Below are 22,480 nucleotides of genomic sequence, written 5' to 3' on the forward strand. Positions count from 1 at the left end.
TTTTAGCAATTTTTGTGTTCATAAAGCATTGAAACAGCGCTTCGAAAGAGTTGCATTTGTGTGACTTTTAGAAAGATATTACAAAATGCTAACAAACAAAAAGGATTTTCCTTCCCCATCGCCAAGCACCGGAAATGTGTAGTGAGTGTAGGGACACTTCACATAGACGCCCTTGCTCCGATTACGAGCAGCGATTTCTCACGAGCTCGATTCGCCGACTTTTTATACTTTACAAAAAAATTGGTGGATAACAATACTTGCTATCTCTTGCTAGCTATTTGCGGACAGTAAACTGGAAGTAAAACGTCTGTTCCGGCCGCAGTTGTTGTGAGGCCGTTTGGTTATTCCAGGCCATACTCCAAACCAAGCCTGCTCCGGTGGAATCGCTGGCGGTGATTGGACTCGCAATCCAAAGATGGAAGGTTCAAACCCTAGGGTGGAAGGTTCTTTGGAGTAGAAAGAGGATTGGGTGCTTGCTCTCCCCATTCAAGCCTTTGGACTCCTAGGTTCAATCAGAAACTTGCAATAGAGACCACAAAAAAACCTGGGGGTCGTTAAAGTGGATGGTTTGATTGAAATTGGTTCCGAAAGTTCTTAATTAAGGCCGCTATTCCGCACCCAAGTTAAAATTTAAGAAATTGAATTATTTGAATTAGAGATTTATAAAACGACATTCACTCACCATTTGAAAATAATGTTTGACTAAGGGGTTTGATACATGTAGAGAATCTTAATTTATTAAATCCACCCACATGATTTTTTTCCATTCATTTCTGAAAGTTTTATGAAAGTATTTCATGATTAAATATTAGGGTGGGTACGGATTTTGAAATCCAAATTTTAGCTCATTTGGTTGAAAACTGGCTTGTCTCAAGCGGGTTCAAGTTTGCATGGAAATTACTATGGGAAATTTTGAATTTTCGTTCATTCGCTCCTACAGGCCTGGGGAAAACATGTAGAAACTTCTAGGATGGCCAGAAATGAGCGGAATCGTCTGGAGAACAACTTTCCCTAAGAGACCAGGTCGATTCGTTCAACCCCCATCGAGCTCAACAGCAATACATCCGGGGTTTTCGAAATCAACGGTTTTCCTCAGAAAAGCATCAAATTTTCCTTAGCATGCTATGAATGCTTGATGAACACCGCGACACCACATGTCAAACAGCTACCACGTGGACTAGCATCGCCTATGAAAAAATACTTTTTATTGCTTTTTGAACCAACGAGTTATCATTTATGGTGATCAGGATACTATTTATCTGTATTCTGAACCTCCAAATAAGAAAAAAAACTGTTATGGTGCAAATTTTACAATCACGTGGTAGCTGTTTGACAAGTGGCGTCGCGGTGTTCATCAAGCATTCATAGCATGCTAAGGAAAATTTGATGCTTTTCTGAGGAAAACCGTTGATTTCGAAAACCCCGGATGTATTGCTGTTGAGCTCGATGGGGGGTTGAACGAATCGACCTGGTCTCTTAGGGAAAGTTGTTCTCCAGACGATTCCGCTCATTTCTGGCCATCCTAGAAGTTTCTACATGTTTTCCCCAGGCCTGTAGGAGCGAATGAACGAAAATTCAAAATTTCCTATAGTAATTTCCATGTAAACTTGAACCCGCTTGAGACAAGCCAGTTTTCAACCAAATGAGCTGAAATTTGGTGTGAGAGTACCTTTGGGTATGCCCTACAAGGGGAACCACACCAGAACTTGATCTGAGAACTTTTCAAAATCCGTACCCACCCTATTAAATATGTAACAGAAGAGTTGAGTGTGTAATGCGCAAAGCGAACTGTCAAACTTTCAGAGCGTTTATCTCGATTTTATTTACATATGCCACAATAACTCGAAATTGGGTGGAATTGGATGGAATTGGATGAAATTTGGGATGAAGACTATCAAGAGTTATTCATTGTCCAAGACGAAGCACAATTTTGTTGAGAATTTTGTTTGTAAAAAAATTACAAAAATCAAAAACTGAATATGTTTTAAATATGTTTATCTCTTTCTAAACTAAACATTTTTAAAATCGGCTCCGTCATTCACACGGGATCAGTTCAATGAGTCTTCTCCAAAATTTTTAGATATCGTGACACCCGTTTTTTGAAATTGTCGACTTTAAATAGCTATATGTAGGCAACGATACAACTAAACATCTTCAAACTAGTTTTGGTAATTATTGAAAACTGAAAATTTTAATATCCTGAAAAAAAATTATTACAAATAGTTTATGTACGTGCCATGCCAACCCTTGATAGTTTTGCCGATTTACCAGGTATGAAACGCCCTAAATAAAATTCAATTTAAGAATCACTTGCGGGCCTATCTCTTCGAGAGAGGTGGGTTAATAATATGGATTTTATTGAAAATTACGTCGGTTATGGGCGCCCCCCTAACAAATTTAGTATAAATCTCTGAGGATCGTGGGACGGTTACCCCACCCTGTGCACGCGAGTGATAACAATATAAAAAAATATGGTATATTTTTGTCACATCTAATAAAACTGTTGAGATTATTTTGTCGAACAAAGAATACATAAAATTATGAATTTTAGTAAGCATTTTTTGGCAAAAATGTTAAACAACTGTTTGAAATTTAGCTTTCCTTTAAATAACCCAACAATGAAGCTCATCTCCCTCCCCACCAGCAACCATAATCTTAGCCAAGAAGTTCAGCGATCGCTGCTATAAATAAGGGATGCGCATACTAATTTTAGTTCAATCCCCTAAATTTGTATCCTGAAAAGCGCCAGTTTACTCTCCGAGGGTGATAGCCGACATTGCGAAGGAAACAATCGCTTACAACAACGCTATAGGTAGGTAGTATATACCTTGTGTGACGTCAATGAATTACTCATTAGTCACGCTGAACAACTGTGACTGTTTCGACTGTGAGATAAGATAAAACTTTCATCTCTTGATTCACCGAGATAAAATCGCACACTAAACTACCGATCGAAAGTGCTGAGTAAGAAGTCGGGAAGTGGAATGCAAATATTTAAATATTTAGACGACGCAAGATGAGAACAGTCGCGCACACACACACACTCGGCATGGGGCTAGTGAAACAGCATGCGTCGGCACTTTCTGCAACATGAACACGAATATGGCATTCAATGTCACGTTCGGCGATCTTCGCACCGGCTAGTACTGTGTCGTGTGCGACATTATTTTTTGCACATGCAGACTCAGGTACTCCGGGGATTTTTGTTGATCGCCGACGTCGGTGTATTTCAATGGAATGTTCTAGATTTGGAGCGATTAAGGGATCGCTTTTGTTGACGGAATGTTCGTAGATTTTTTTTTGTGTGCTGATGCACGTGTTTTAAGGGGAATGCCGGTTTTGAGGAGTACAAAAGAGGTCTCGTTTTTGTCTAGATGAAGTTATTTTCCATTCGTTTTCTTCTCTTTCTTATGTTGAAAAGAAGCATGTAAAAACATTGTTGATGTAGAAAATCTAACTACTTTAGAAAAAAATCGCAAAAAAGATTATAATGCACTAATAATTATAAATAATATTATAAGCTAACATTAGAGTATTTTACATACTTCATAAAATTAAGAATTCTCTTTCTTGTCCCTATTTGCATTTTCACTCATTTTTCACATACAAAAATGTCACACATAGTAAATGGAGACTATTACCGGTTGCAACGTCACGGTGTACCAGAAGTAACCATTTATTGTTGCGCGACATCTTCACGAAAGTGTTACTAAAGTGTTGCAGTCGCTGTGGTGTACACGAGCGCTGCGACTCAAAAGCACGTGCAAAATAACGTTAACGAATCTCTAGCATGTGATTCCAATCTCAGTGCTCTTATTCAGAATTTATTTCAATTAACATACCGATGGCGGTGTGCTTTTCTGAACTAAGCCTGCTGGTTTTAATATCTAGTTAGAATAAGAGAGCACACGGGCATCGATACGATATCGTCTTGTCTTATTTTGAGTCATTGAGCTCAAATATGGCCCAAAAAATCGTTTGACGTGCATCAAAAGAAAAAAATCGGAAGTGATCATGGCTCTCCTCACTCGCGCACGAAAAATCGATTAAAGAAATTTCTCAAAAACTCAAAAAAATCAAAAAATCTTTGGATTATTCGGCGGAACAACGATTTCAATACTACATCTGCAGGTGTAACGTCACGTGTCTAAAAATAACCTGCCACTATTCGTAGATGAACAATGTTTGTTAATAAAACAGTAGTAACAATGTTATTGTTTATTGTATTAACGTGACTTTAATGTTATATTAACAATGAGATTCACAAAAAATCTTCTATTGATTGATTTTTTGTTCGAAAAGCTCAGGAGCGATTTTCTTTTGGGTGTTTAGCCTCCTCTTTTATTCGCGGATGAAGAATGGTCGAACGCGAAAAAGGTTTTTTTTTGCGGTTATTCCTTCCCTGCTCTAAACCGATTTTGAAACTTTAAATTCACGATGGTGGCCTAAATGGCATTGATGAAATATTGACAACATTTTAATTTTTCATACAGCTTTTTAAAATGTTAGACTAGGCTCTTTTGGGCATCAAACTATTTTTCCATAAAAGTTCAACTAATAACCTTTCATTTGCGTTGTGTCAAAAAATCGGTAAAGTGCGATGTAAATAATTTTACAAAAACTATGTTTTTTGCTAAAACTGACAAAAACAGCTATTTTTTGGACCACCCTAATACAACGTAGGACACCCTAAGAGCAAAACAAAAAAAAACATATGAGTCTAATTATATTGACGAATTGAAAGAACCCAATTATGAGCCTGACCTGAACTTATTTGTTTTGGTTTTGCTCTCTTCAAATGTAACTGCTGTATAATTATGAAAATTTTGATAAATAGGATTATTTAAACACACTCAAACTGTCTTACATTCTTCAATAAAAATTAGTTCAAATCAGAAAAATACTGCATTATTGGATCTTTTAGAAAATTTTACACATAGAACATTTCAAATAAGCTGCAAGATTGAAGGGTTATTGAAACAGAATTCAAAAATATATTCAGATTCCAGGCATTTCCAGTGGAACAAGTTTTTAAGTAAATCTGGAAAGTTTGCGAAAAATGCCTCCATTTTTTTGTGGCAATCATAATTTAATGTTGAGCTAAATCCAATTGAATAATGTTCAAACTAGGATCTTTTAGATTTCTTAACATCAAATTTATTTACATTATTTTAAACGTTTATGAACTAAGGTAAGTAAACATTAAATTGTAGTTTTTAGGAATGAAATAATAAAAGGACTTACTCTTTTGGACTGAAATTTTTAACAAACACAGTGACTATGAAAGTCACCCTGGTTTTTGAAATAACTATTTTCATACATAGTTCATCATTGTGGCCCTGTTGCTTATCACATCAAATCAAATCAAAATGTTTCAAAAATATAAATCTTGAGACAAGTCTTACAACTTTAGTCATTTTTAAAAGGTAAATTGAAATCCTTCTAATGTGTTCCCGGTTCACACTTTGTTAGAGCCTCGACTTTAGTATTATTCTTAATTTAAATTTAGGCATTTTTATTTAATAGGTACATGAAATTTATCTAAAATCGAAGCATCATCATTTGTTTTCACTAATTTATCAACAAATAAAAAATGCAAAATTTATTCCTCGAAATATTTCCAGCAGTCATTTCTTGAATCAATTGATAAACAAACATTGGTTATTGGTGCCATATTTATTGATTGTTGTATCAGTTTTGAAATTGGGACAAAATATGTGCCGAATGTTCTATTGATTTTTTGCTAGTTAAGTCAATAACTTTAGTTTTTCAAATAATTGATAATGATTATTGAAAAAACTTTACCCAATTTTATTTTTTTAGTTTTTTTTCACTAATGGCAAAATTTTAAACCAGAGTTCCTTGACCATGTATTTTTTTAAATAATTTATTTTGAAACTAACTGTGAAATACTTCATGAAAAAATATTACAAAAAAAACAGAAGGCAACGAAAAAAAACTAAATCTAAACTATGAGAAACTTCAATTATCGATTGCTATTTGTTAAGAATGCATTCAAAAAAACTTAAAAGCAAATTTTGTAACTTTCAAGAACATGATTTTTGAGAGTTGAAATTAATTCTAAGGATACTCATTGAAACCAAATTCGTCAAACTGATGGCGCTTGAACGTCACCAGAAACCTCATTCAATCAAGCTATAATTCCGCAGTTATTTTTGACACTGAGATGGTTTAAATTGATCGAAATTGGCAATGTGTGAACAGTTTCGTACTCGTGTGGGACCGAGACCGCACTCCTCAATCAATTTTGATTTTCGCAGAAGTGGGAAGGAACGAAACTCTCAGCTTGTCGCGAATCCAGTGCGTAAAGTCCATCAATTAAGGAGGGCTCCAATCAAAGTTTTTGTCCATTTTGTCTGGCTTTAACTGGGCTGGAAAAGAAGCGCTGTATTGATCGAATGAAAGCGAAAGTGCGCGTTATACCGATAGAGAATCCAGCCAGTCAAGAGCAATTTGTCTCAATTGACACGAGTCGGACACAATCTGGTTGTTCTGGTTGATGGCGGAAGGAGTTACAGCAAGTGGCGCTAAACCCAAAGTCATGGACATCTTGGTTATCAATTACATGAATTTAAGATCAATCATGGTGAAATTTTAGAATATATAAAAATAATCAATCAAATTTTCCTATGAACTCCAATTATATATAATGCAACATTATTTAAATGTTTCCGTCAAACTCATACGATCACGCCGTAGCACCTGCGTGAAACATTCCACTCTCACGTGAGAAATTCCGCGCAGAAGCGAGTGCAACATTTTCAGTTCTGCGCTGCGATATGTGTGAATGAAAAATTTCCATGACGTCACGTTTGAAAATCACACACATCCATTGCGGCTAAAGCATGAATGAGAGGTGTCTTGGTATGTTGATTTATTTCCCATGTGTGAGTATGCAACGTAGATTGATCGAATTCAAATTATTTTTCCTGTAAGATAAAATACTGTTTTATTGGAATCTACTTTTTTTATTCTGAGTGCTGAGATTTAATCTGGTGTACTCAGCAAACTAAAATTTAATACTGAATCTCGTAATCGAAAAAAGATCATCGCTCGTAGCATGTGCTGATCTCGTGCCTCTGAGCAATTTAATGCCTTTGCAGCGTAAAGCTCCCCATTACATTCAGTTTGTGATGAATGAAAAGCTTGCCCGTCTCATCGAGAAATTGTGTAGGAGGAGCGAAAGAAATATCACCCGCAAGCTTTTTAGAACAACGACTAACCCCGTAAAGTAGGCAACGTGGAGCATTCGTGGAGACGACTGCAGAAGCTTCGCACAGAAAAAATCGAGCAGCTGAAATGAGAGCAGCAGCAAAGCAGCAAAGACTTGGAAGAAAGCGTGTGATGTATGATAATGTATTTTGCTCTCCAGTTCATCTGAATTGAACTAGAATTATAAGATTTTTTTTATAAGGCGACTGTGCTCGTAACAAATTCAGTGAACCATTTTGCAAAATTTGATAAATAATCAATTCTGTGAGATTGCGGTCATTCGATTTTTTTTGTATTTTTTAATCCGGCTGAAACTTTTTTGGTGCCTTCGGTATGCCCAAAGAAGCCATTTTGCATCATTAGTTTGTTCATATAATTTTCCATACAAATTTGGCAGCTGTCCATACAAAAATGATATGTGAAAATTCAAAAATCTGTATCTTTTGAAGGAATTTTTTGATCGATTTGGTGTCTTCGGCAAAGTTGTAGGTATGGATATGGACTACACTGAAAAAAAATGATACACGGTAAAAAAAATTGGTGATTTTTAATTTAACTTTTTGTCACTAAAACTTGATTTGCAAAAAAACACTATTTTTTTTATTTTTTGATATGTTTAAGAGGACATAAAATGCCAACTTTTCAGAAATTTCCAGAATGGACAAAAAATCTTTGACCGAGTTATGACTTTTTGTCTCAATACAGATTTTTTCAAAAAATCGAAATATTGGTCGGATAAAATTCTCTATATTTTGCTTTTTCGGACTTTGTTGATACGACCCTTAGTTGCTGAGATATAGCCATGCAAAGGTTAAAAAACAGAAAAATTGATGTTTTATAAAGGTAAGAACAAGATTGTCCGTCAGGCCTAAACGCAAACGCAAAATTTTGCGCCTGTCATCATAGCCTGGCAGTCATCGACCATTGAACAAAGCAACCCCTGCAGATTGTTCGACTGACAGTTGATGGAAAAATCGAACTGGCACAGCGTTCTGCGTTCACCACTGCGTCGAACGGACTATCTTGTTCTTAGCTTAAGTCTCACCCAAACAACCCACCATTTTCTAATGTCGATATCTCAGCAACTATAGGTCCGATTTACAATGTTAAAACATGAAACATTCGTGAAATTTTCCGATCTTTTCGAAAAAAATATTTTCAAAAATTTAAAATCAAGACTAACATTTCAAATGGGCATAATATTGAATGTTTGGCCCGATTGAAATGTTAGTCTTGATTTTAAATTTTTGAAAATATTTTTTTCGAAAAGACCGTAAAATTTCACGAATGTTTCATGTTTTAACATTGTAAATCGGACCTATAGTTGCTGAGATATCGACATTAGAAAATGGTGGGTTGTTTGGGTGAGACTTAGAAAACATCAATTTTCCTGTTTTTTAACCTTTGCATGGCAATATCTCAGCAACTAAGGGTCGTATCAACAAAGTTCGAAAAAGCAAAATATAGAGAATTTTCTCAGCTTATCAAAAATATTTTTTTCAATGGTGTGCAAACATGGGCACTATTTTTAAAAAATGAAAAACTGCGACTATTTTCAAAAAAGTTACCTAAAAATTGTTATAACTTGGAAACGGTGCACTTTATCAAAAATTTACTAGAGTACTTTTTGATTGCAAATTCGATTTTACATCGAAAAATGAAGTTGAAAAATTTTTGCGACCAATATTTCGATTTTTTGAAAAAATCTGTATTGATTCAAAAAATCATAACTCGGTCAAAGATTTTTTGCCCATTCTGGAAATTTCTGAAAAGTTGGCATTTGATGTCCTCTAAATCATATAAAAAATAAAAATAGTGTATTTTTGCAAATCAAGGTTTAGTGACAAAAAGTTAAATTAAAAATCACCAAATTTTTTTTACCGTGTATCATTTTTTTTCAGTGTAGTCCATATCCATACCTACAACTTTGCCAAAGACACCAAATCGATCAAAAATTCCTTCAAAAGATACAGATTTTGAATTTTTACATATCATTTTTGTATGGACAGCTGCCAAATTTGTATGGAAAATTATATGGACAAACTAATGATGCAAAATGGCTTCTTTGGGCATACCGAAGGCACCAAAAAAGTTTCAGCCGGATTAAAAAATACAAAAATTAAAATTAAAGAAAAAAGACCGATTCTGTAGAGAACTGCTCAAATGCTTTCAAACGTTGAATCGAAATCACGCTTATTTCAAATATATATGCTGACAGACATTTCTTTGAAGCTTTTGTAACATTTTCTAAACCATGAGTTTAGATGCTCTAAAGTACTTTGTTTCTATCAATTTAATAAAACCATATTAACCTAGATTAGATTAGATTTGTTAAAAACATAAAAAAAACAGTTCAAATTAACACATCATTTCTATAATAAAATCTAATAATTTTTCGAAACAAAGGTTACTGTATGAATAATTAAAAAGTAAGCGCTTTTTTGTATTCATTGGCTTCTTTATTGATTTTGTTAATAAGCTTTTTGATTAAAGTCTAGACTCGATTATTCGAAGGCCACGGAAAAATATCACTTCGGATAATCAAAATATTAGATAATCGAATCACGAAAAAATAAATATCTTATTTTTGATTATGGAGCTTCAGTATGACCCCTTAACTACGCTAATGTGAAGAAGAATTTTTAAATCGAGAATTACAGCCAATATGGGGCTAACGAAATATTGAAAAAATGCATTTTATTATTTAATATGTAATCATATAAATGCTAATCTAAAATTGTGTCGAAAAACTCGAATTTGATGTAATTTTTGCAAAACAAAAAATACGAATTTATTTTAACAGAAATGGTATGAAATCATGAATGGTATGAAAGTGATGTGCTCAAAGTACCCAAAGATGTAGTTTATGAAAATAAATTCAAAACGGGAAATGGATTATCGTTTAAAGTGTTATTGAAACAAAATTCTAAACTATCTAAAAATGATAGGCATTTTCAGTTTCACAATATCCGGAGTAAATGTGGAACTTACTTTAACCTTATTTCAAAATTTGTGTTGATGCCTGCTTATAAATTAAATTAATGAATTAAACAGTTTCTAATGATTTTTTTAGCAAATTTTAAACTTTTTATTCACTCTAAGTAAAATTTTATTAAAAAGTATATACATTTATCTCAACAAAAAATATTAGTTTTTTAAATGAAACGTTAAAATTAACCTTGGCCTATTTGACATAATCTATTCAATATACAAAAGTTTCTGCAGTAATTTGTAGAAACAAAGTAGCTATTTATTCGGCCCGAATTTTTTAATTAAATTTTTGAACGAAATATTTATTTTAAGAACTATTGAAAAACATAGTTTTGAAAAACGGCCATGGACATTGTTTGGCCGTCCACGTTTCAAAAATATCCTGAAAGAAGTCTTTTCGGTTGATCAATATTTTAAAAATAAAAAGAAAATCAATCAATGTCGTCCCGGTTTACAGTTCATCAAAACTTTTTATGTTTTACACAAATAAATCCAAATTTGAATGATAACCAACAATAGGTTAAATTTAGGTTAGCAAAAATAAAAGTTCTTAAAATATTAACGCTCATATTATGTTTGTTATTTATTTTTGATCAATTATCAGGACTCGTGGTGTAGGGGTAAGCGTGATTGCATTTCACCCAGCCGAAAATTCAGGCAAAACAACGAAAGCACGCAAATTACAGTTTTTAAACAAAGAGTGTATTCTACTTACGTCAGGGATACACTCTTTTCTAACCAACTCTCATTGGCTTTTGAATATTGTTTTGCTTATGCTGAATATAAATAATCAAAAAATAAAACAAACTTGCTTGAATCTTCATTATAATAACAAATCTCTGTCCAATTCTAACTTACCTCCGGATCAGCAGTTTTCGCCTGTTGTTGCACATTTCCAGTGGGCTCCACCTTCGCTGGCTTTACTTGATCTGCTTTTGTCTTCATCGTAACCCAAACAAACTATTACACTACTTGAAAGCAGCCTAAACGAAGCTCCAGTCCCAAAATTAATTCACACTAAATTCACTCAACCAAGCATCGATTCTTCCGTCCCACTAAATAAAAACACTCCACTAACCAGCGATCGTCACGGTTAAGGCCAAGGTCTTTTAAGGAGTTTTGCGCACACTTTTTTTTTCGTTCAGTCTCGATCAACACCAAAGACCGGTCCGCGGCCAAGTGTCCTTGGAAAAGGTGCCCAGTTTATGGCATGTGTGTGGTGGCGCCCCCAGAGTAAATGAATTTGCACTAAACTGGGCACAAACTAGTTGGGTGTTGCTAACTAGAACAATTTCTCACTAATCGCAGCTTGTGCTGCTGACTGGATCACGTTCCGAGAGGTACTGCCCGGGGTTGTTTGTACGGTTGGACATTGTAACCCCCCCTTTTTCGATCAGTCAGTCAGTAGTCGTCAGGAGTGCATAGTCGAGTGTGCATAACCCAGTGAGAGGTAGAGGTGGATGGTCGTTAAAACGTGAGACCTCATAAGCTGACGAGAGCCTTACCATGGCCGGACGACCAGTCGGCAGCTGATCCGCCAAAAATGTCCAACGACGAACAGTGCTGGTCACCGCGGATACGCAAAACATAAAAGGAGGGTAATTGCATTGATTTTGAGCTTTTGAAAGCAAAAGCAAAAAAAAAAGCAAAAAAAAAGCAAAAGCAAAAGCAAAAGCAAAAGCAAAAAGCAAAAGCAAAAGCAAAAAAAGCAAAAGCAAAAGCAAAAGCAAAAGCAAAAAAAAGCAAAAAAAAAAGCAAAAGCAAAAAAAGCAAAAGCAAAAAGCAAAAAAAAAAGCAAAAGCAAAAGCAAAAAAAAGCAAAAAGCAAAAAGCAAAAAAAAAAGCAAAAGCAAAAAAAAGCAAAAAAAAAAAAGCAAAAGCAAAAAAAAAAAAAAAAAAAAAAAAAGCAAAAAAAAAAGCAAAAAAAAAAAAAAAAAAAAAGCAAAAGCAAAAAGCAAAAGCAAAAGCAAAAAGCAAAAAAAAAAAAAAAAAAAAGCAAAAAGCAAAAGCAAAAAAAAAGCAAAAAAAAAGCAAAAAAAGCAAAAGCAAAGCAAAAGCAAAAGCAAAAAGCAAAAGCAAAAGCAAAAGCAAAAACAAAAAAGCAAAAACAAAAACAAAAAGCAAAAGCAAAAGCAAAAAGCAAAAACAAAAGCAAAAAGCAAAAGCAAAAAGCAAAAAGCAAAAAGCAAAAAGCAAAAGCAAAAACAAAAAGCAAAAGCAAAAAGCAAAAGCAAAAACAAAAGCAAAAAGCAAAAAGCAAAAAGCAAAAAGCAAAAAGCAAAAGCAAAAAGCAAAAAGCAAAAAGCAAAAAGCAAAAAGCAAAAAGCAAAAAGCAAAAAGCAAAAAGCAAAAAGCATAAGCCAACAGTAAAATTCCATCAACACTTTTTGAAACATGAAAACTTGATTTGAATATAAAATCATCAACCTTTTATATTTGATTTTTTTTATACAAAAATACCAAAAATAAATAAATCAAACGAAACATAGCTTACAAACCAATTATCGAGCCCCTTACCATTGCCAAAATGTTGCGCCGGGTATTGCGCATTCCAGCTGCTCGTTGAATTGGCAATCCTTTTTCCTCTCCCCATTTTGTGTGACCGACCAACCAAGTGGCATCCCCGGCGGTTGGTGGCAGCGCTGCAATGTTGTTTACCTTCATGCCCATTTGGAGGAGATGTACGAAAAATTTACATTTTAGATCACACTAAACCAAAGGTCTCTCTTTTGTGAATGAAACCCGGCCCGGTGCTGCCGGTGCGCTCTATGGTTTTTGAATCTAATCCACGAGTGAATCCATGCCTAATCGCAACACATTTTTTTTTGGGAATTACACTGTTACAAATTGTTTTCCAATTTGTTTGAAAAAAATCATGCGATAACTAGATAATATTTGATCATTACAAAATAATCAGAAAAGATCAATAATTTTTAATCATGGAATTTTTTACACAATTGGCATGGATTTCTTCTAGTTTATTTTTCGCAAACAGTGCCCGCAGCGCAAAATCATGGGAATAGTTATGTTACCAAATGTTTTTGTTTATCAGCGATGTCACACTGGTCAACGCTGGCTGCAGAGCTTTATGATTCGCGGTAATTCACCGGCCGGCACGGCATAACGCGGTCGGTGGCCAAATAGTCATTCAATAAAAAACGTAATGGAATGAGGAAAGGCTTTAATGGGAGGAGATTTATTCAGTCCATTTCTGGCGATGATCATCGCTGTCGCGTTCAGGGCCAGTAAACACTAGTGCAACGAGAGAGTGTATGTAAATTTGTCACTGAAAGTGGTGATAATGTTGACGAATGGTCGTTTTTACTTCCGTAATTTTGAAAGGTTGGCAGATGTTTCTGGAGCGTTATTTGGAATTGTTTGCGAGACTTTGTTTTGCTTATTTAAGTTGAGCGGAAAATATTTACAAAATGTTTTAAGAAAGCTATTGCTAACATTCGAAAAAGACATGTTCAAAAAAATAGTCATTGGCCAGAAGGGTCATTTTTAAATTTCGAACAAAACTTTTCCTTTCGAAATTTATTTTTTTTTTTGCAAAATCGCAGGATAATTTTTGAACAGTGTAAAGTTCTACAAAGTTGCAGATATCGGTGTGTTTCAGAAAATTTTCTTGATTTCAACGCTTATGTATTGGATTGAAAATTCAATTCAAAATTAAAATTACAAAAATCTAAATTAAAAAATTTGGGTTTCCCATACTAATTAAATTAAATGCTTAAAATTTTTTAAGCAAAATTAAAGTGAAATGCGCAAAGTGTGGACGCAATCAATCGGTTCCAACCATTGAGGGGTTATTTGGAGGCCCAAAACGCACCAAAAAGCTTTATTTTGGTTTGATTTGATTTTTTTTAGATTTTCACATGATGACGATCCAGCCTAATACTTAGTTATAGGGCGTCCAATTTTCCCGGGTTTTGAATTTCCCGGGAAACGGGAAAAATATTTTTGAAATCCCGGGAATTCCCGGGATCCCGGGATTTTTTTTAAAACAACCATAAAATCTAAATTTTTATAAAATTTGTTATGTTTTTCAAGCTTACTAATATAGAATAAGCTCAATACTGTTATTTTTTGATATTCTATACTTCAATCTAAACAAGAAGAGTGATTTTTAGTTTGTTTAAAAAATATTAAATATTGTTGTTTTTTGTTGTGATTTGGATTTTTAATGAATCATGATTTTTAATCCAATGTGATTTAAATTATTTCATATTAATCATCTTAAAATCATTAAAAAAATTTATTATTTTTCATAGAAAATGACATCTTACGCTTAAAGAAATTCATTGAAACTGTAAACAAAAACAAGAAACGAAAACAAATAAAATGATACCATCCAATGTTAAATTTTAGAAAAGTTTATAATTTCATGTTTTACAAAAAAAATATTTAAAAAATTATCTTAAAGCCACTACCGCTAACTGAGAGAAATCGGGACTGCAGTCTGAATAGGTTCAGGATATTTTAGAGCAATACATTAGAAAATCGGTGTACTAATTATTATACTAAATCAGAACATTATGCAAAAAATATTGGGTTAAACAGCTGTCTAAGTTCATTACTATTGTCCTAATTTGCTCCAGATGCCGATATTTGATGAAAAATAATTAATTTTTTTTTCAAGTTTAAAATCATCACAAAACGTAAATATTTATAAAATAAATAAAATTTAATGTAAAATATTTAAAGCGTTAAGCATTCTGCAAAATTTTAATAATTTTTCCTTATAAGCCAAATAAATGTTGATATGTGCCGAATACAAATTTGCTAATGCTTTAAAATTCTTTTCGATAACTAAATATTCATTCATCTATTTCCACAACCAAATGTGAGTTTCCAGACCAAAAAATGATTTATTTTTCAATTTCGGGCATTCCCGGGACAAAATATAAAAAATCCCGGGATTCGGGAATTCCCGGTTTAGGGAAAATCCCGGGATTTTTGTCCCGGGAATTCCCGGGATGGACGCACTACTTAGTGGCAGTTTTAGAACTTTTAGGTAATAAAAGAGTGGTATTTCAACCTATTTTTTCGTGTTCTCATTATTTCAATACTTTTCACAGGATTTGCCTTCTAAATTTATGTAAAAAAGTAAGTTTGTGTTTTATTTTATTCGCTGTTCATTGGCTTTATAAAAAAGTAGGAAATAAAAACGTTACAAACTATGTAAACTATAGATAGTTTCATCGTGGTCTTGATCGTGGTAGTACCAAAAGCGTAATGTTGTGTTTTCTAAGTAGGGTACAATTAATCGCTATCACATCCGTTTGATTTTCCATTTACAGCTAAATCGTCGGATAGTAAGAACAATTCACACGTAAGCCAGCTACAACTATTAGGTCATCTTACTTGTTTGCACTATCGATTAAATATCAAATTTAGATTTTTGAGCTATTGATACCATCAATACTTCGATGCCCGTGTACTCTCTTCTATCTATCTAGATAGGAATCCCAGCAGGCTTCGTACAAAAGAGCAAATGAACAATTCTTCACGAAACCCGGAAATGGATTTTACTATTTGTTTTATTTGGTTCAAACTTTGTGGGAGCCTTCCCTATGACCAAAGAAGTAATTTTGTTTCATTGGTTCACCCATAATAGTCTCCATACAAATTTGGCAGCTGTTCATACAAAAATTGTACATAAATATTCGGTAACTTTTCAAGATTGTTTTCATTGATTTGGTGTCTTTGGCAAAGTTTTAGGTATTAATGAGGACAATTTGGTAAAAAATATGTTTTTTCTTTTTAATTTTTTATGTGTTTAGTGAAAAAAACCCGCATCTTTGAAGCCATTCAGAAGTATGGACCAAAATTTTGCTGATGAGTAATGATTTTTTATAATAGTGAATTTTGTAAAAAAAATAATAAAATCGTGTGCTTTACATTTTTTCACCTCATTTTTTATGTAAAATTTAATTTACAATCGAAAAGTAGGAGCAGCTGTGGCTGAATGTTTACGGTGTTCGCTTTGTAAGCCAATGGTTCTGGGTTCGATTTCCGTCTGCTCCCATTCTGAAATTCTCCGATCTTTTCGAAAACAATATTTTCAAAAAAAAATAACTAATACTGACATTTCAAAAGAGCGTAATATTGAATATTTGGCATTTTTGAAATGTTAGACTTAATTCAGAAAAATAAAAATATTGTTTTCGAAAAGATCGGATATTTTCACGAATTTTACATATTTCAACATTGAAAATCGGACTATTAGTTGCTGAGAAATCGACATTAGAAATTGGACTGTTGTTTGGGTGAGGCTTAATAAAATTCAATTTTCCTGTTTCTTTTTCTTTAAGCTGCTGTGTCTCGGCAATCAGAGGTCCAATCTTCAATGTCTCTTAGACAAATTTAGAGCAGATTTTTTGAACTATTCAAAACAAATAATTTCAGGAACGGACAATTATAGATACTATTTAAAAAAAATCAAAAATCAACTTTGAATGGCTATATTTTTAAAACGGTGTACCTAATCAAATAAAATGTTAGGTACTTTTCAATTGCATACTCAATTTTTCATTAATAAAGGTGAATACATTTTAAGTAGAAGATTTCCTTTTTTAAGTTACTGTTTAAAAAAAATCATAATAGATATTTAAATATGCGGGGTTATACCATTAACATGTAAAACATTCAAAAAGTAAAAATTACGGATTATAAGAAACTGAAAAAATCATGATTTTTTTTTTTCGTGTACCTTCAAATCAATAAAAAAAACCCTTGAATTGTTACAGATTTTTGAATATTTATGTACCATTTCTGTATGAACTGCTGCCAAAATTGTATGGAGGTTAATATGGGTGAACCAATGACAGAAAATGGCTTCTTTGGTGATGGGAAAACCCCCAACAAATTTTAAGTCAAATAAAAAAACACAAAATTTAAAAATGATTGAAATCGGCTGAAATTTTTACTTTTTTAACTGAGATAAGTTTCCCTAAAAATTTGACAGATACATTTCAAATGTTTCAAAAGATCGCTGCAATTTATGAAAAATCTAATATTGGAACTTGATATTTCATTAATATGGACATTTTGAACGCTTTTTTTAGTTTTCAATATACTTAGGGCGTTGCAAATATTTTTTGAAGTTTATGTTTCTCATTTCTGACCAAAATCGAGGGGGGCAAAAAATGTATACAATTGAAATTACGAGCCATGGTTCTATCATTTTAATGAAAAAAGTGTTTTAAAATTATACACCTGCCCAGTTGTTTTGCCATCATTAGTTTCCAAAATATCGAAGTATTGACGAACGTTTTCTTTTTCGCGAAAAATATTTTTGTTTGCGGTGCTGTACAAAGGAATTTCATAAAAATTCAAAACATTTTTAAACTATCCCAAACATGCTAAATATGATTATTAATGCAGAAAAATGCATTTTAGATTGCTTTCAGTTGATAAGACTTCTATTTTCATGGACATTTTGAAGTTTTTTGGATAAAATATTTTTTTTTGCCTCCTGATTTTTCAGACCAATTTTGAAGAGCGGGGACGACCTAAACTTTGAAAAATATTTGCAACGGCCTTAAAACTAAGAAAAAAAGTGTCAGTAGAAATGTCCATATTTTCTGGTGAAATTTTTTATTCTTTTTTCATGAATTTTAGCATTATTTAATTTGAAGTTTATATTTTTCACATCAAGGCAGATTGAGTAGATGTAGTAAATGAAAATGATGGTGTAATTTTATGAGGCAAAGTGACAATGAGATACCGTGAGATCATACAGCTCGTAACACTTTCCACAGAGCGTTGATTTTGTGCAAATTTCAACAAACAAGCAAAATTGACTAAACCTGTATCAGTTTGACACAGAATCTCCTTCTCGCCAGAACAAGCCGAGTGCAGATACCCGGAGGAGCACGTGATCGTGCCTTGTTGTTGTCGCTATCGCGAAAATTGGCCAGAATTATTAGATAATAAGATGATCGCGGGCGAGGACGATAATGAGATCGCCTTTCAGTGCGGACAGCTAGAAGTCATATTCATTTGATCAGGAGAACGAACGTGGACATGGAGGAAGAATCTTCAGGCCAACTGAAAAGTATATGACCCTGGCGAAATTTCACTCCCAAATAGCTGAGTGATTTTTTTTTTCATTCGAGAGTGACATTCAAGTGTCGCAAATTTGGTTTATGGTCCGGGAGGAAATCCTTGTTAACGGATAAGGGTGTTTTGGCTGCACGATTTATGGTGCACTCTGGACAATTTGACTATTCTTTTACTTTTAGTGAACTCATTCAAAATTTTTTATTTCTCTGAAACGACTGGTTAGAGTTTTGTACCAAGGAATGTAACAAAATATTTTCACATGTTTAAAGATACCAACAAATACTCACAGTGCCTACAGAGTTATCCAAGTGCGTTTATTCAATTGGGATAAACGCGTTGGAAATTGAAATTGCCTTCGAGTTACTGGCTGTCCTCAGCATCAGTTGCCAAGGCAAGTATGACTTGGACATCGCGCAACATTTTGTGCTAGTCCAAGCTGGTAGGATTTATTTTTAGCTTAACGATCCAAACAATTTTGTCTACTTGAATCTGGATGTGTTGTTTATCTTTTGCTTGATATCAAGATTTCACGGAAATTCAGAAGATTTTTTTTCTAGAAAATGAACGTGTTTTAAAGCTGTTACAGATATCACGTACTGATAACAGTGAATAGTTTCCGAATACGTCACCAGAAACCCACTCTCTGATGAACTTTTTCTCTGGGAGCATGTGCTTAAATGCACTCAATCCAAGAGAATGCAATGTAGGAAGCACGTGTCACACGGATAATGCACTTCAAAGGGATGACGATGCACTTCAGATGGAACTGGATTTCCAACTGAGAGTCCCACCAATAAATAACATTTTGATAAAAAAAAACAAGAAGTTCTTTCGATTGACACTTTAAGATTTCGCTTTACATACAGTCCAGAGAAGTTAGAAAAGCTCATTATGTCTGGTTACGAAATCTCATGTTTACAGTTTAAATAATTTGATTTTAATCGCTAATTTGCTCTCTAAAATATTGTTGACATGCTTTGAATAGAATTTCATTTTCTTCAAACATCTAGCTTATTTTTACTTCTGATAAGGACAGCCTGTATCTGCACGTGCATATCAAATGTATATATTTAAAAACGTGCTTTCAATTTCACTTCACGGAAGCAAATTAAATGTTTATTTAAAGCACATGTTGCAAATAATCGAGTAAAATGCAGCAAACAATCCACTTACCAATTGAGTGGACGATAAGAGAAAACCTTAAGACGCCAGCAAACACTATTTGGATAAATATTTTGGTCGGTGACGATCATAGAAAAATGCAGCATCATGAAAAATTCAGAAAACACTTCAACACAATGTTCGGTTTAAGCCCATCGGTATTGTTTTGAGCGGGTTTCTCGAATCATTCTGGTCAATAACAGAATCATTTTTTTACAAGTCAAGCTTTGAATAAGTTTTACGCACATATTGCGTTCAGAAAGTCAACCATCTGATATTTTTTGTTGGTTTTATGAAAGTTCAAATGTAAGAAATCAGTTTTTTTAAGCATTTCCAATTCAAGCAAAACGTTTAAACATTCTCCCTTTTATATTATCTTGAATTTTCATTGAAATTTAATTGAACATAAAGACCATTTATTATGTTTTTTAGGTGTACTTAATATTTTTTAATCTTCACCACTTTTATTATTTTTTTAAATTTTGTTTGACGCACCTTGCTAGAACAATGAGGCACTTTATTAAAATCAATACCAACATTGCCTAGTAATAATCATATTTCTGTAATGTTGCATTGAAATTAAAATTTTAAGATGAAGTTACCAATTTTAAACTTGAAATAACAATAGTTAGTTATACTGAATGAACATTTTACATTTCATAAAACCTTTTATTTCAACCATAAACTTTTTATTATTGATTATCTTCAGTTAAAACATAATCCCTCAGACAGTTTATATTTTGAATGATTTACAAAGTTCAAAGCGTCTCAACATACTTGAAAAGAAGTGCACTTTTTGCAATCGATTTACACTCTAAAATCAAACGAACATGAATAGTTTTGTCCATTGTCAAATCCATTAAAAGTTGAACGATGCAGTTGCGACCAAATGAGCAACTTTATTTATTTTATCACAAATTGTGTTTTTTAAATTTAAGTTTTTTGCTTTTTGCTTTTTGCTTTTTGCTTTTTGCTTTTTGCTTTTTGCTTTTTGCTTTTTGCTTTTTGCTTTTTGCTTTTTGCTTTTTGCTTTTTGCTTTTTGCTTTTTGCTTTTTGCTTTTTGCTTTTTGCTTTTTGCTTTTGCTTTTGCTTTTGCTTTTTGCTGCTTTTGCTTTTGCTTTTGCTTTTGCTTTTGCTTTTGCTTTTGCTTTTGCTTTTGCTTTTGCTTTTGCTTTTGCTTGCTTTTGCTTTTGCTTTTGCTTTTGCTTTTGCTTTTGCTTTTTGCTTTTGCTTTTGCTTTGCTTTTGCTTTTTGCTTTTGCTTTTGCTTTTGCTTTTGCTTTTTGCTTTTTGCTTTTTGCTTTTGCTTTTGCTTTTTGCTTTTGCTTTTGCTTTTGCTTTTTGCTTTTGCTTTTGCTTTTGCTTTTGCTTTTGCTTTTGCTTTTGCTTTTGCTTTTTGCTTTTTGCTTTTTGCTTTTTGCTTTTTGCTTTTGCTTTTGCTTTTGCTTTTGCTTTTGCTTTTTGCTTTTGCTTTTTGCTTTTTGCTTTTGCTTTTGCTTTTGCTTTTGCTTTTTGCTTTTGCTTTTGCTTTTGCTTTTGCTTTTGCTTTTGCTTTTGCTTTTGCTTTTTGCTTTTGCTTTTGCTTTTGCTTTTGCTTTTGCTTTTGCTTTTTGCTTTTGCTTTTTGCTTTTGCTTTTGCTTTTGCTTTTTGCTTTTGCTTTTTGCTTTTGCTTTTTGCTTTTGCTTTTGCTTTTGCTTTTGCTTTTTGCTTTTGCTTTTGCTTTTTTTGCTTTTGCTTTTTGCTTTTTGCTTTTTGCTTTTGCTTTTGCTTTTTGCTTTTGCTTTTTGCTTTTGCTTTTGCTTTTTGCTTTTGCTTTTGCTTTTTGCTTTTGCTTTTGCTTTTGCTTTTTGCTTTTTGCTTTTGCTTTTGCTTTTGCTTTTGCTTTTTGCTTTTGCTTTTTGCTTTTTGCTTTTTGCTTTTGCTTTTTGCTTTTGCTTTTGCTTTTGCTTTTGCTTTTGCTTTTGCTTTTTGCTTTTGCTTTTGCTTTTTGCTTTTGCTTTTGCTTTTTGCTTTTGCTTTTGCTTTTTGCTTTTTGCTTTTTGCTTTTTGCTTTTTGCTTTTTGCTTTTTGCTTTTTGCTTTTTGCTTTTTGCTTTTTGCTTTTTGCTTTTTGCTTTTTGCTTTTTGCTTTTTGCTTTTTGCTTTTTGCTTTTTGCTTTTTGCTTTTTTTTCATGGTTCACCTTTTTAACAGCTAACGAATTCAAACGGGTTAGGAATTTACTGGTACATAGGGACATCCTTCTTTTTATGAGATCTGGAGATTTTATAAAAGGGTGGTTAAGTTTTCACTAGAAACTTTATACTGATAGAGTTTCACCATTCTTTTATAAGATTTGATGTATTCATGTAAGAAGATTGAAGAATAATAAAATAAAGAAAATCTCGATTTTCAGATTTTCATACAAATTTTGGCAATGACGGGTACTTATAGTGGAGAAAAACTATTTTATAATACTTAATCTTTGGTAAGTATTATATAGTTTGATAAACTGACTTGCTGTCATTAAGTGTTTTGAAATCGGAGAATCCTTGAAGTAAAATTATTTTTTAAGTACAGTAGCTTTTTCAGTTCTCTGATTTAATCGATAATCCGTCCTACTTTGATGAATTCTTCAGTCCTTTAAAACAGCGTACTTCAATTATTTTGTTTTTCATCCTAATACCTCCTTTACTCGACGGTCCCTTCAATATCACCAAATGGTGAGTCTCACATTTCTAGATTTCCCCAATATTTTTCCCGGCTAGGGGAAAAGATCCGTTACCTTGATCAAAAAGGGTTTCTCTCTCACCAAAACCCAATCAAACGGTCCATTTGAACCACCCATCACAATATCTTCCATTCATCGCTGCTGTCTTTTCCCAATCTTCAACCACTCCGCACAGCCGATCCAGATAAAGAGTTACAGTAGCTATTAGCAACCAGGTCTCAAGTACCAAGCGCCAGCACCTGCCGTGCGTCGTCGTCGCTGGATGTCGCAGTCAGTCAGTGAGTGTGTATCATAACATAAAACAAACTATCGCGTCC

The 22,480-nt window shown here is 33.3% G+C and overlaps 1 protein-coding gene across 1 annotated transcript in view; it reads right to left on the reverse strand.

Moving 5' to 3' along the window:
* LOC6043898 (proton-coupled amino acid transporter-like protein pathetic) overlaps window positions 1–11,583 on the reverse strand; it is a 46,981-nt gene extending 35,398 nt beyond the window's left edge. The window contains exon 1 of the mRNA XM_038257678.1: window positions 11,083–11,583. Coding sequence (XP_038113606.1) covers window positions 11,083–11,169 — 87 coding nt within the window. The 5' untranslated portion in view covers window positions 11,170–11,583. The remainder of the gene's footprint in view (window positions 1–11,082) is intronic.
* Window positions 11,584–22,480: the final 10,897 nt, after the last annotated feature.

The sequence above is a fragment of the Culex quinquefasciatus genome, chromosome 2 (genome assembly GCF_015732765.1).
Source record: "Culex quinquefasciatus strain JHB chromosome 2, VPISU_Cqui_1.0_pri_paternal, whole genome shotgun sequence".
In the NCBI taxonomy this organism is placed as follows: domain Eukaryota; kingdom Metazoa; phylum Arthropoda; class Insecta; order Diptera; family Culicidae; genus Culex; species Culex quinquefasciatus.